The following is a 15311-nucleotide window of genomic DNA, read 5'->3' on the forward strand; positions in this document are numbered from 1 at the left end:
AATTTTGTTTACTTACCGCAAAAAAGCCACTTCCAATTGCAGGACCACACATGAAACCAACTCCCATAGCTGTTGAAGCATAGCCCTGCAACATTACCAACCATTGTTGTACAATATTTGCACTCATAAAAGACATATTAGTAAGTTAACTAGAATATGTTAATGGTGACAAACAGTTTGGATTACTAAATCACTGTAAGCTATGAAACTACCAAAATTAAGCTATGAACTGGGTCATGTGACCCAGTTCATGGCTTAGTCCATACTGTCTGATAAGTTACACCAGACGTGGTTTTTTGCAATATCATGTACATGATACTAGTACACGGCAGTATCGTGTGTCATGATAAATCATCTTGTGTAATAAGCATTTATAAAAATACTATGTGTTGTGGCCAGGCGGCCGTGTAACACAGTGGTCACCCCGTCTGTCTGTGAAATGGAATATCTCAGTTCAACTACCGTGTAAAGCAATTCTTTTTTCTAACGCTCTCAGAGTGAAGTTGGATGAACGGACAAACGAGGGGACAGCCGGACGGATGTTCAAAAGAACAGACAAACAAACAAATACACAGACAGATAAACGAACGAAAAGATGAATGGACAGACAGATAAATCGCGAACGAATGGATGGTCCGTCAGACCGACTACAGGCAGACCAACAGACATGGCTCTTATAATAGTGCTACCAGTGCAAACCAGGTACCATTAAATCTCTAATTGAACCCTACCTCTATTTGAAGGCCACTACTATTTGACCCCACTATGAGAAAGGGTTAAAAAATAAAGCTCTTTTTGACCGCCACATTGACAATCTTTGATTTTTACAAGTTCATAATATCAAAAGATGAGTAGAAAAGTTTCCACAATTTGTTGTAATATAATCGGCTCGCTATAACTCTGCCCTTGACAAGAAGGGAAGGGAAATGTGAGACAGTGAAGCGAGATCTTCAATTCTCTCTCTTATGGCCTGTAGCTCGGTGAGTACAGACGTATACATTTTGCCTCTTGCTAGTAACGATTTGTAAAGAACCCACTGAACTAAAGGCTTTTTAGTTCACATGGTACCACGAGTCTTTACTTCTAAGAGAAGCGGAACACGATAGTGTAGCAATAAGGTAATGCGATAGTGTAGAGATAAGTCGAGGTGAGTATAGTGGATTGTGTTGGACAATTGCACAGTGTGTGTAGATGGTCGGCGAGGTGCATGGTGGTGTGGTAACTTTTCATAAATACACAAACAGATTTCAATTGGCTGTTATATTCTTATTTCTGTTTATTGAATTCTATTTAATTTTTTTGAATTAACTTAGAATAATGGCGAAAGAAGGGATGAATACTAACATAGTTTCTAGCTTCCCCATGCTAAATATTTTATCTACTGATTGGTATTTGAAAAAAAATTAGTGATGAGTTCCTACTCTTTATAGAAATGAAGGCTCTTGAGATGGGTGAAAGAGAGGCCGCTGTGAGGGATGATTTCGTCATGGCCTCCAACTTCACGCCTAGGGCTCGTTTGCTAGCCCTCTTGAAAGTCGTAGGCCAGGAGGGTAGGGAAACCTTAAGATTGTTGAGATTCGAGTCTAATAACCCAGGCTTATTTTTTAACTAGGCTTGAGACTTGCTGAGAGGGCAGTACAAAAGAGAGAAAAACATTTATGTCAAAACTAAAAAGTTTGTTTTTGCGAAACAACTTGTGGGAGAAGACGATAGGATTTCTTCTCAAAGTGGAGCGGCTTAGTAGGCAGCTAGATTTTGGCATGAATGATAGTTCACGAAATACCTTGGCTCTGGTCATTACCGTGAATAAACTTCTTGGCACAAAATTGAATCAAGATTTGAAGGCCCAAAATAATCTAAATTGGAAAAGGTTGACGAACCTTTTACAGACCAGAAAGGTAGCTCATGAGGCATCGAATGTGCTTGCAGCAGAGCTGCAGGCATATCGACTGGGATAGAGTCATGGTACAGTTGTGAGCAGCTTTACTCAACCCTGATGACTACAGGCGCAATTCTAGTAGTTGTGAAGGTAGGCAAGAACACCATGGGCATCATAGTGGCTACAGTCATTACTCTAACAGCCATAAAGATAGTCATGAAAACTGTTTTCACTGTCACCATTACAGTCTCAGCAGCAATTCAGATGGTCTCAAGGACCGTACATGTAAGAATAGTCGTCGGCAAAGGCATCGTGACTCTCCGTACCAAAGCAGGGATGACAGCTGCTACAAATGTCGCTCAATACACTACTTTGTGAGAAACTTCCCTTAAGTTATATGCAATAAATGTAGAAAAATTTGGCACATGACAGGTGCATGCGACAAGCCAAGCCAATGTTGTGCATGTGATGACAAGTATCATACCTAGAGTGGGTGTCCTTTTAAATCAAGGAAAGACTGCAGTAACCATAAAAAGGTTTAAATAGTTTCTAACCGAGATTTTTTGTTGACTAGCAGGTAATTTCAGACCCACTCTCTCGATCCATGGTCAAGGTGTTTTTTGTCTAAACACTAGATCTGTTGCCACTGTGTTGATGGAAGGAATTCAAAAGTTTTGGGACTTGCCACTTTTTTTTAGTTTCACAGTTTTGGTTGGTGAAGGTTAAAAGAGATTGAGTGTGGTAGGGGTTGCTGATTTCAAAATCAAAATCAAGCAAAAGTCCACTAACTGCAAAGCACATGTAGTGTTAGGTGCTAGTAAAAACCTATTAGGAGCACAAGAAATCAGAGACTTGGGCTTTTCAGTGATTGTCAATGCTACAAATCAAGAGGCATTTGATCTGGTAAAGGAGTTTCCTAGACTCTTTCAAGGGCTAGAAATGATGCCAGGCCTGTTCAGCATTGAACTAAAAGAAAACACTGAACCATATCACCTTTTTTTTCCATGACTTATAGCTACTGGTCTTTATGACAAGGCAAAGACTGAGATAGAAAATATGTTAGCGCTGGGAGTTATTGAGTCAGTAGAACAACCAACTGATTGGTGTTTGGGATGGACTACAGCTCCGAAGCCCAATGGCACCATAAAGACGTGTGTGGACCTTACCCACCTCAATAAAGGAGTAAAAAGGGAAACATATCTACTTCCAAGGGTCAGTGATATGTTGTCAAAACTGGCTGGTGGACGTATCTTCTCCAAATTTGATGCACATTCAGGATTCTGGCAAGTAAAGCTCGACCCTAAAAGTAAGTTACTGACGACTTTTATTTTTCTATTGCTTTAAACAAATGCCTTTTAGCATTTCATTAGCTCTTGAATATTATCAGAAAAACATGGAAAAGACATTGGGCCAGATGGAAGGAGTTATCAGTCTAATGGATGATGTTTTAGTTTTTGGCCAGGATAAGACTACTCACCGGAAACAGTTGGGGATTGTCCTATCTAAAATTAAAGCTGCTGGAGTGACACTTTAAAAAAAAAGTGAGTTTGGCTGTATTTCAGTCGAATTCATTAGACATTTTGTCAGTGCTGAAGGTGTAAGGCCAGATCTGGACAAACAAAAAGCAATTTGTCAACTAAATTCTTCCAGAAGATAAAAAAGCTGCTAGGCGCTTTATCAGCATGGTTAACTATCTCAGCATCCAAGAATTTGTCCAAGTTAGCTACACCTATTTATGCTGTTATGGGAGCATGCAGTATGTGCCTGTGGGGCGGTAGTTAACAGTAAGCTTTTGAACATATTAAACGAGAACTGTTTCAGGCTCCTGTACTATGTGCATTTGACTTGAATAAGCTGCAACATGTTTCAGCAGAATCAAGCCGATATGCTATCATTGCTGTACTATTACAGCAGACCGAGCCAAATACTTGGCAACCAGTCGAATATGCTTTACGCAAACCGACTGATGTTGAAACTAGGTATACAATGGTCAAAGAAGAAGCACTGAAAGCCACCTGGGCGTGCAAGAAATTTGATTATTACCTAGAAGGTTGATGTTTTAAGGTAGAGATGGACCACAAATTTTTAGTTGCCGTCCTTGGTGACAAGGATCTGTCTAAGCTGCATTTGCGGGTACAACAACTTGAAATGAGGATGATGAGATATGATTATTCTATTATTCATACCCCAAAATTTCAAATGTACTTAGCAGACACTTTAAGTTAGTCCAGCACCACTAGCAGTGACAAAATATGCCACTGCTTTGCAGTGGAACAGTATGTCGAAACACAGGTTGCAGAGATGCAAGACCCAAGTGGGTGAACTGAGTTGTTTAACGCCACTCAGTGAGGCACAAGATTCCAAAAATGTTTAGAACACCTTGCAAAAGAGTTGCCAGAAAAAAAGAAATTAGATGGCGAGCGAGCTAAGTTTTATGATAGTCACAACATAATTACATCATATCAGTGGCTAATTTTGTTCAAAGATAGATTTTACTTTCACAGTGAATTAAGGCCTCTTAACCTTGCACGGTTCCATTACAGCCATCAGGGGATTCAAAAAATGCAAGTGAAAATGAGGTAATTCACTTGGTGGCCCTCGATAAGTGGTACTATAGACCAGTATGTTTCTCGATGTAATGTCTGTATTAGACACAGCTCCATCAAACACTGGACTATGGAGGGTGGTAAGCTTCCTGAAGTTCCTTGGTTGGAGATCGGCTGTGATGTAATGGAACATCAAGGTAATTTTTACCTGATCATGATGGATCACTACTCCAAATAGACTGAAGTACCCCAGATTCAGGCTCAAATATCTTGTCTTGTAATCTAAGCCATGAAGCTGGTGTTTGCCAGGCTGAGTATGCCAAAACTAGTCAGGAGTGGTACAGGACTGTGTTTTTTTAGCCAGGAATATTGCAACTTCTCGCAAAAATGGGGCTTCCGAATAGCCACTAGCAACTCGAGGTATGCACCATGCAGTGGACTAGATGAATGGATGGTTAAAACCGTCAAACAAATGTGGGATACGTTGACAGACAAGGACAAATCACTTCTTGATTACCTATCAACGCCACTCAAATTGGGATACTCCTCGAGCGAATTGGTGTTAGATCAATCAGGACAGCTTTAGGAAAATCTGTTTACGGATTTTAGACTAAGATCTATTTGAACAAAAAGAACTCGAGGCCAGTGAGGCTAAGCATGAGAAATGGAATGCTAAATACAGAGCTAAGCCTCTGGCAGACCTCCTACCAGGACAGTATGTGTGAGTTAATACTCCATCTGATGTTGGTAAAGAAAGTATTATAGTTTGCATCTATTTGTGCTTTATGACTCCGATCGCAGAGAAGATGACCATTTCTTCATAGAACCTACCAGCATGAAAAATGCCGACAAGTCTGTCATAAGTGAAAGAGTGATGGGTGTACAAACTCATCTCGCATTGCTAACTTATAGTGTGGCTAGATCAACTATTCCCACTTTGATTAAAGGCAACTCTAGTAATGTGGGTGACGCGATGGATCACAGCGATGCTAATACCAGTGAGGATAACGCTTTTAGCAATGGTACTGACACTGATGTTTTTGGTTAGGGTACTTGTAGTAATGCTAGTTACAGTGAAAAGCTGCCTGCTAAGTAGAGCATGGCTGACAGCGTAGAAATTGGTTTAGACTTATCAGATGCCCTTTTCTCTGGTCACTTAACTGAGGGTGATGCTTTGCCTGACAGATTTGCAGAAGGGGAACAACCAGTAGTGGCAGCTGGCTTAATAATGATGACAATCAAGCTGTTTTTTTCTGCAAACCCTGTTGCTTAAGCTGGCGACAGAGTAACTAAAAATGGTCAGACTGTCAAGACAAAAAGAACGATGATTTCTTCTATTATCAATAATGTCCTCTTCTGTAGATTCTAACTTCCAATTCTGCATAACCCAGGAAACAATTATGAATTACCCTAGCCTTCACTGCAAGGACTCAGGTGACCACTTAGGAAAGGACTACCCGAGGTGTCAGAGATGTGGGGAGACCTCTCACGCAGCCAAATGGTGCACTCGTATCAGGTGCAAAAAGTGCAGACAGAAAGGACATAAGAGGAAATAGTATTCCTGAATGATCTGCAAAATGTGTGGAGCAAAAAGCTACACAGTTTAGGTTTGCTGGGCCTCGACAAAATAAAGAAGGAAAGGCCAAAACCCCTCTAGACCTTCAGCACCTGCAGGAAATCTCTCCAAAAAGGAACAGGCCTCAGGCCAACGGGAAACAAAAGAAGGCAAAAGTAACCGATTTGAGCTGAGTTCTGGGCCACCAGCCAACCCATAACCCTCTCTCTTGACAGGCAGCAAGTCTTACTGATATCTTCACCCTGAGAGACATCTGAGCAACAATCAGGGGAGCTCCGATCCTTAGACTGATTTTGGGGGAGAGTTGCGAACTCTCAAAGAATGGTGTGCCACACTAAAAAAATGGTATGAGGCTGAACTGGAAGAACTTGAAAACGGGAAAAAGAGCTCCAAGCTAGAAAACGGGAATATGAAAGAGTATGCTCCTTCAGAGAGATTTTAGTCCCAGCTAACTTTTCAGGCTTTTAGAGACAGCGTGAGGTCACCAGCTACAGCCAGACACCTGAAAACAGAAGGCTGTGCAAAACAGAGAACTGCAGCAAGAGACCGCACTGAACTGGTGACTGCAGCCAGAAATCTACTCACGAAAAAGCACGCTGAGCAGAGACTTTCCTTCAGAAGGAGACTGGCTGATCAGCCTGCCGCTGGCAAGCAGAGCTATAGAGAATCCAGTTCAAGGTCTGTCGAGGGACAAAACATGAACACTGCAAACGAAAACTTGTTACTTGAGCCTGGCGAAACTGCAGTTGATTTCTAAAAGAACCTCTTGAATTAATATCAGGGGAGATTCTAGACTCTCAGCAATATTTAGGGAGACTTCAAACTCTCAACTCTTTCTGAAGGAGAGTTATCAAGCTCCGCTGTGAAATCTTTTGTTTTCAGGGGTACCCAGTGTATCAGTGCGCTCTTGAGGCATAAAGGAGCACTACCAGGTTCTACTACCAGAAATACCAGACTCTGGGGAGAAACCCACGTACTCCTGTGTACACTTGAGTGTGCAGAAAAGCCCCGAATATTTGCTTACAGACCTATACAGGCAGCAGAAGACTAGGCCTCATGAGATCTCCCAAATCTAGGTAGACATTCTTTCCGAGAAAGCCGTTACAGTCAAACAAAGAGAGATGTAATATAATTAGCTTGCTATAACTCCGCCCTTGACCGGAAGGGGAGGTAAAATGTAAGACCGTAAAGCGAGATCTTCAATTCTCTCTCTTATGGCTTGTAGCTCGGTGAGTACAGACGTATACATGTGTATTTTTGTGCTCTGTTAGTAATGACTTATAAAGAATTCACTGAACTAAAGGCTCTTTAGTTCACAATCGTATCGATAATGATTCGTTCACATCAAAAGCAATGAATTCTCTTTTCTCTCTGTCCAACTCTAAAGCTTTTCGGTTATTTTTTGGTAAAACTTTGAAAGTAACACCATGAAAATAATTAATAACAGTCTCAGGATAATAGCAGTTCTTTGTCTAACACAGTTTTAGTACTTCGAAGTTCATGTATATAAAAAATGGTTTACATTTATGATACATTTACCACCCCTTTAATTTCTATATATAAATGAAAAGGGTGGTAAATAGACAGGACAAAGATAGCTGTTCTAGCTTTAAAATTGCTATTGGTGTTTCAAATTTTTTTTAGTTACCAAATTATGCTTACTCCTAGGTATAAACTGACTTTGTAAAAATTTCTATGACTCTGAAGAATCTGAACACATACTGATATTTTAAAAAATCTGCAAAATCTTTGTGTTAAAGTGATGATTCTTTATATGAATGACTAGCGGAATGCCCGGCGTTGCAAGGGTTTTAAAAATCAGCTTATAAACAGTGAAAGGTAATGTAGTTGTCTGACACATGTGATTAGCCCAGCACATTGCCAATGGTTAATATGAGTAAGCTTACTAATAAGAGCCATGAGAGAAAGCATAAAATTACATTGCGCCGTAATGGGCGCAAGGTAATGAGCGACTAATTTTGGGCAAAAAGGTTACATTTAGCGAGCTAAATTCAACGCATAAATGTTTTGCTCTGCCAAATACATGTTTGGGCGCTAATATCGACTAGTTCAGCAGTGCCGAAGAAGAGTTGAGGTCAGAAGACATTGTGGAAGATATTAGACAATCAGACGATGGTGGTTCCATCGAAAGCAACAATAAGAACGCAGCTATTCAAGCAAATGATGCAAATATTTTTTGTTTTAAAAATGTTAGTTTTTGTTTTGGCGTGTATTATAAGTATGGTTCCTTTTGTCACTTGTTCATAAATATATGTTTGTAGCATTTGATAGATTATCATTTGGTCGCTTGTAAATTTGTAGATTTATAGCATATTATTTGATAGCATCATTGCAGTAATTTGATCTTACCATGGATCGACGCTCGTAGTTTTGGCTGCAAACTGTAGCAAACATATCAATGAGTGCAATGATCTTTTATGCGACATTGTTAAATAGAGATATAAAATTAAAATAAGTTTTCAATTTTAAAATGAAATAAAAATTAAAAGTTCCAACAAATTGCAAAGCAGGACACAGGCTATAATATCATTGCCGGTGAGAATTAGTTGCAAGCAATAGATATTAACTGGTAGAAACATTTCTCAGTTTCTCAATGCATATTTATTGAAAGATATTTGACAAGTTAGAGGTAAGTTAGCAAATTTATTGCATCCAAAAGGTTTAATATCGCTTCTCCGGAAAAAGAGGGCAAATGTAGGCTACATTCACTCCGCCCATAAAAGGGCTAAACTTATTTTCCCAAAATTCTGACGAGCCAATTGAAAAATACACCGCCAGCCTTTATTTGAACTCTCTGTCCAAGTGACCCCCACTATAGAAGAAGGGTTGAAAAATAGAGTGCCATGGCATTCAAACAGAGGATTTGCGTTATATCCAGTTGAGTGAGGCAGGTGAGTTTTGGAAAGCAGTCAATTGTGGGCTGTTTTGAGGTAGACTGGAGAATGCAAGAAAGTTGAAAAAGCTCATTGCTAAATTCTACAGTTTCAAATGCTGTTTCTGGTTTTCTGTACAACCTTATTGTAGTTTCAATTTAAGTAACCATCTTCCTAAACAGGACACATTCCATGGTCACAGAGTTGTCATTGTTGTCTAGAATAAGAATGTTTATTCATAATTAGCTGAGCCATGAAAATTACACAGTTGTGTGTTCTGTTTTATTAATTAGTGTGGGGGAAGAGTGGAGAGACCAGGGCCAGCAGCTTAGCTAATCCCAGGACCGACACTATGGCCAGGCTGAGTCTCATCCCAGCAAGAGACTCGGCCATAGGTGAGCTAGCTCGGCCTACCCAGAGCCGTATAGCTTCATAGTGTTCCGTATATCGGAACTCGCACGGTTCCAAACAAACAGGTCTTGCATACTATTTTTATATAAGTTATAATGGAAAAGTCGCAACACTAACCAACAAAAATTACTACCATTTGAAATTGATGGTTGTATTATACAATATTTGAAAGAGGACAAAATTTCCTACAAGAAACTACAAATAATTTTTTGTAAAAAAGTAAAATAAATGCAAAAAAGTGAGGTGTTGAGAGCGAGGTAAGAATATTTAGTTAGAGATCAGTATGTCAATCGGGTTTGTTTGGAAACAAGCGTTTTGGTTTTCGTCGCACGACTCTGTAAAGCTATACGGCTCTGGGCCTGCCAAGCTGGCTAAGCAAGAGATAATAAAAGGGGCGGAGCCTAACGCGCGCGCGCGCTCATCTATATAACGAGCCCAGATGAGCCAAGGAAGGCAGAGCTGGCAGTCTCTCTGCATGTTGTTTGTTGTAATACACACATTGATCACATGGACTCATATACCGTAAAACCTCTAATTGAACGTCATGGCGCTCTATTTTTCAACCCTTCCTCTATAGTGGCGGTCAATTGGAGGCGGCATTCAAATAGAGGCTGGTGGTCTATTTTTCAAATGGCTCGTCAGAATTCTCGGAAGATAAATTTAGCCCAATTACGGGCAAAGCGAACGTCGCCTGTATTTTGCCCTTTTTTTGCTGGAGTGATATTAAATCTTTTTGAATGCAATAAATCTCCTAACTTACCTCCAACTTATCAAAGATCTTTTAATAAATATGGATCAAGAAACCGAGAAATATCTCTACAAGTTGATATCCATTGCTTGCAATTGACCTGCGATGATATTATAGCCTGTGCCCTTTGCAAGTTGTTGGCATTTTAAATTTTCGTTTCATACTAAACTTGAAGACGTATTTTTATTTAATATTTTTATTTTACAATGTTCAATAAAAGATCATTGCACTCATTGATATGTTTGCTACATTTTGCAGCCAAAACTAGCTTTTCATGTAAAATAGAAGCCTCGATCCATTGTAAGCCGTGTTAAGATAGCCACAAGGATGCTATTAAATAACGTGCTATAAATCTGCATATTTATAAGTTCTACATGTATAATGATAATCTACTAAATGATACAAACATATATTCCTGAACAAGAGACATAAACTAACCATATTTACGGTATATTACATGCAAAAACAAAAATTAACGCATAAACAAAAATATTTGCATCGTTTGCTCGAGGAGATGCGTTCTGATTGTTGTTTTTAATAAAACGAACATCTTCTCGATGTCCAATACCTTTCACAATATTTTCTGGTCTCAACTTTGTCTTTTGCACTGTTGAATTAGTCGATATTAGCGTTCAAACAATTTTTGGCAGAGCAAAACTTTTACGCGCTGCATTTACCACAAATGCAACGCGTAAAAGTTTGCTCGCTAAGCCTAACCTTTGGCCCAAAACTTGCAAACCGTTTATATGCATGTTTTTTAAAGTATTGAGACCGTGTTAAGCAAGGAACTATTATTAGCCTAAGACAGTTAGTAATTATTTCTATGGCTTTGCTTTGAAAGTTCATATACCATCGTAAAATTAAATTGTTTTCTACATAGGTACATGTACCATGTATCAAGACTGCGTTATACAAAGAACTACTATTAGCCTGAGACCGTTATTGATTATTTCTATGTTGTTGCTTTCAGAGTTTTAATGACAAAAGCAAAAAGCTTTGAAGTTGAACAACAAGATAATTGATTGTTATTAATGTAAACGATTCATTATTAATACGATTCTGTGGACACTTATCTTCTGATCACTTGATATTATCGGTTCATAAAGATCCAAAATAATCAAAGTGGCATGTCAAATGGAAGTTGGCGTTCAAATGGAGAGTGGTGCTCTATTTTTCAACCCTTCTCTCGTTGTGGTGGTCAAATAGGGGTGGCGTTCAAATAAAGGTAGAGCTCAATTAATGGTTTTACGGAAAAAGTTTACATCAATGCAGCAGGGCTTTGGTTGGCTGCACTGAATTGTCAACCTTTGTGTCTTCTTCATGAAAATTGGCAATTATTCTTACACACATGCAGTTGGTAGTTCATGCTAGTTTTCAGTTGACCACTCATAAAGCTGAGAGAAACCCATGTTGGCTTTTTTAATTTTAAATTTGCGCCAAATTTACTTCAATGCCATGCTTACTTTTCCACATGGCTACTTTTCTTTAGTTTAATGTGTTTTTTATTGTAAATCATTACGCGTAAATAATTAAAAAATTAATAAAGATATATAAGAAAATAAAAAAATATTTTAAGAAGATTTTTTAAGTGTTTTGGAACAGCAAAAAATTGGAGGGTCATTGTTTGCAAAGAAAATTCATTAAATTTGGACAAAACCATAATTATGGAGCCTTTGTATTCGTAATACTAAAAATTTTCCGATAAAAAATTACTGAAGAGATCTACACAACATGAACTAACAAACACACTGCTACCCTGGCCGTCCATTGCGTTGTGAGAGATTATTAGAGGTGCCAATAAAGCACAAAGAATAACTATGCGCGCAATTATTCTGATGACAATGTTGTTCTATGAAGCTGCATGTTGAGAGTTTTAGTCTGTCTTTTAATAATATTTTACCTCAACCTTAGGCCATGGCTGAAGAGTGTATCACACAACAAACAAACATGCTAATGCATTAACACATAGGTGAGCCTACCCAAATATATTTTTCTTTTTCACAAACTGAAGAGTTTAGCAAGCTTATGAAACAGAGGAATAAGGAATACAAAAGCTTACCATAACAGTTGGGGTGTTATGTGGAAATGTTGTTGTTAGGAGAGTAAGTCCTGATACAATCACCGCTGCTGAGCCACACGCGTGCATGATTCTAAGCAGTATCTCAATAATAAGAAACCCAGGTTGTATCGACACATCATCCGATGGTAAAGGATAGTACTTCAGCATGCCAAATGCTACTGTGGAAACACCGAGTGAAAGTACTCCCCCTACTAGCATGCTCTTCACCGCTATGTACACCATCTGTTCAATCAAAGTGTTTTGTAATGTAAACATAATTGCTTATAGTTTAGTCAAATGTCTAGTCTAAAAAGAAATTAATTTGTGAAATTATTACTGTCATAGATTTCTTTTCATGCATCTAGGAGCTAACTAAGTGCAGACATATAGTGTTAAAGGTTGACTTGCAACAAAATTCACATTACAGTCATTTGGTATCAAAAGATTCACCATGTCTTACTTTGTTGTGTTGTAGGTGCAAAATATGTGGGAATGTGAATACACGCTCCTAAAAACTAAAAAACGAACAGCTAATCGCAGCCACGCGAGACCGCCGTAGTTTGGATTCTCTTTCCAAAACGGCTCAAATGTGACGTAGTGGTGGGAGATGGTTTCTGTTTACACTTTCATGCAACCTTATTCGTCAAAATATTTTCACAAATATACTTCACACATTCAACAAAACCATGTTTATTGTTCTTACGCGTCCATTTTATCGTCATTGTAATGCTGTCACTTTTAGCCGTGATATCTTATAACTTACCGCAAAAATTCATTTAATTTTTTAGCCTTACCTCGAAAGAGTACATATCATTGTCTGATAATCAAGACGAGCCTGTTGGTCACCTGTGATAATCGAAAAATTCTGCAAAAATTGTTTGCGAAGTATTGGGTCACATGATCAGATTACGACTTGACGATTAGATCAAGCCGAAACAAAACTGTAAAATAGCGAGCATCTATATTTGATACGGGGTCTTTGGTAAAACCCAAAGTGTTTGTCATAAACTAGTGCTACGATAAGTTTTATATTGAGTTTTTTATTTGCCTTTCAATTCACGTCAGAACACCACATGACAAGACAATAACCAAACTGTAATGACTACGTTAGAAAAATAAACAGATTCCAATCTACAACGGTTTTTCGTTTTTGAGCTTTTAAGAGCTTGTAATCACATTTCCACATATTTGGCATTTACAACACAACAGAGTAAGACATGGTGTTATGTTTCTGCACAGAAGCAATCAAATAGAGTATTAAATTAGAGAAATGTGGTTTATTGCACTCTCCAGAGACAACTGATTTGATAACAGAAAACCCAAGTATTTATATGTTTGGTCATAGAAAAGCTTTGTAAAAAGCTACAAGCATTATTAATAGCTATAATGAGACAGTACTATATAATATTAGCTTGTATAAAGCTTTAGCTAATAAGCATAATGTTTATTGGCAAAGTACCAATAATACTTGGCACTTGCATGACACCTCCTCACTAAGCTAAAGGTTCTTTCTGGTTCTCTTAGACCTTCGGGGTTTGTCTCTGCTATACTCATCTCCATCAGGTAGACGAGGGTTGCGTGGTCTTCTTCTAGACGGAGGTTGCTCTGTTACAGTTGTAGGGGCTGGTAGTTGCAGTTTTGTCTCCTCTGTTATATCAGGTTTATCTCCAGGGTCTTGATCTTCTTCTGTTGAGTATCTTGGTCTGAGTTGTTCAACATGTCTTCTCCAAGTAGGTCCCTTTGGTACCACTTTGACATTGAGACTACGAGTTCCATATATCTTAGTAACAATGGCTGGAACCCATCTGGGTTTTCTGTTGCGTCTAGGTCCATGATACAAGGCATAGCATGGTGCTCCAAGATTGTAGCTGTGTATCTTGCTAACTGTCTTTTCTGCAGATCGGTTGACTTCTCTGGATTGATGAAACTGTGCTATGTGTGCGGGTGATGGCAATAGGGTGTCAATCTTGCATCTCATCTGTCTTCCATTCAGCAGCTGACTGGGAGAGTATCCTGTAGGAAGTGGTGTCCTTCTATAGTGCATCAGGAACTGTTGTAGTGCAGATTTAGGTGGGAGTGACGATTTCTTCATGGCTTGTTTGAAGGATTGTACTAGTCTTTCAGCTGCGCCATTTGTAGCTGGATGGTAGGGTGCTCCAGTGAGGTGAACAATGCTTCTCTCTTGACACCACTGCTGAAACTCTCCTGAGGTGAAGCTGGTAGCATTGTCAGTGACTATGGCGTGAGGGTATCCAAAGTGTGCGAATATCTCCTCTAAGATGTCTGTGGTAGCTCTGGTAGAAGTAGATGAAGTCCTGTGTATGCATGGATACTTTGAGTAGGCATCTATCATCACTAGCCATTGGCTGCCCATGAAGTTCACTGCATGATCTAAGTGAAGACGACTCCATGGCTTCTCAGGTAGCATCCAGGGATGTATAGGATACTTCTGTGGAAGCTTCTGGTGTTCCGCACAGGCAGTGCACTGTCGGCTTGTCTCCTCTATATCAGAGTCAATGCGAGGCCAATAGACAGCAGTTCGAGCTAGCTTCTTCATTCTTTCCATTCCAAAGTGTCCAAGGTGAAGGATCTTTAATACTTCCTGTTGTAACTTGACAGGAATGACTACTCTGTTGCCATATAGAAGACAACCTTCAGTGATAGAAAGTGAATCTGAGATCTTGTGGAAGAGTGACAGCTGAGTCTCCTTCATCTCTTTGTTACCAGGCCATCCTTCTGCTGTGTAGCGCATTACTGTGGCTAGTGTTGGGTCTTTCTTTGTCTCCTTTGCTAGAACATTGTAGTCTGTAGAGTTGAGCTGTTGTCCAATAGTGTGAATAGTGCATACTGTATCAACATCATCCTCATCTTCTCTTGCATCAAACTCTTTATCAGGTCCAACTGGCAGTCTTGAGAGGACATCTGCATTTTGATGATGCTGGGTAGATCTGTATTCTATGGTGTAGTCATACTGATTTAGTACCAGTGCCCATCTTGCTAGTCTGTTGGCTGCTAGAGCTGGAACTCCTTTGGTAGGTCCTAGAAGTGTGAGAAGAGGTCTGTGGTCAGTTACCAAGATAAACCGTCGACCATACAGGTACTGGTGATACTTCTTTAGAGCAAATATGATTGAGAGAGCTTCTTTTTGTATTTGTCCATATTTCCTCTGTGTGCTGGTCAGTGTTTTTGAAACATTGG

At 39.2% G+C, this 15311-nt stretch overlaps 1 protein-coding gene across 3 annotated transcripts in view; it reads right to left on the reverse strand.

Annotated features, from left to right (window-relative positions):
* LOC137405811 (MFS-type transporter SLC18B1-like) overlaps positions 1 to 15311 on the reverse strand; it is an 89800-nt gene that overhangs the window by 58310 nt on the left and 16179 nt on the right. For all 3 annotated transcript variants that reach the window (XM_068092223.1, XM_068092224.1, XM_068092225.1), the window contains 2 exons: positions 12114 to 12356; positions 17 to 85 (listed from right to left, as the gene is read on the reverse strand). In XM_068092223.1, the coding sequence (XP_067948324.1) occupies positions 17 to 85; positions 12114 to 12356 (312 nt within the window). The remainder of the gene's footprint in view (positions 1 to 16; positions 86 to 12113; positions 12357 to 15311) is intronic.

The sequence above is a fragment of the Watersipora subatra genome, chromosome 10 (genome assembly GCF_963576615.1).
Source record: "Watersipora subatra chromosome 10, tzWatSuba1.1, whole genome shotgun sequence".
Lineage (NCBI taxonomy): Eukaryota > Metazoa > Bryozoa > Gymnolaemata > Cheilostomatida > Watersiporidae > Watersipora > Watersipora subatra.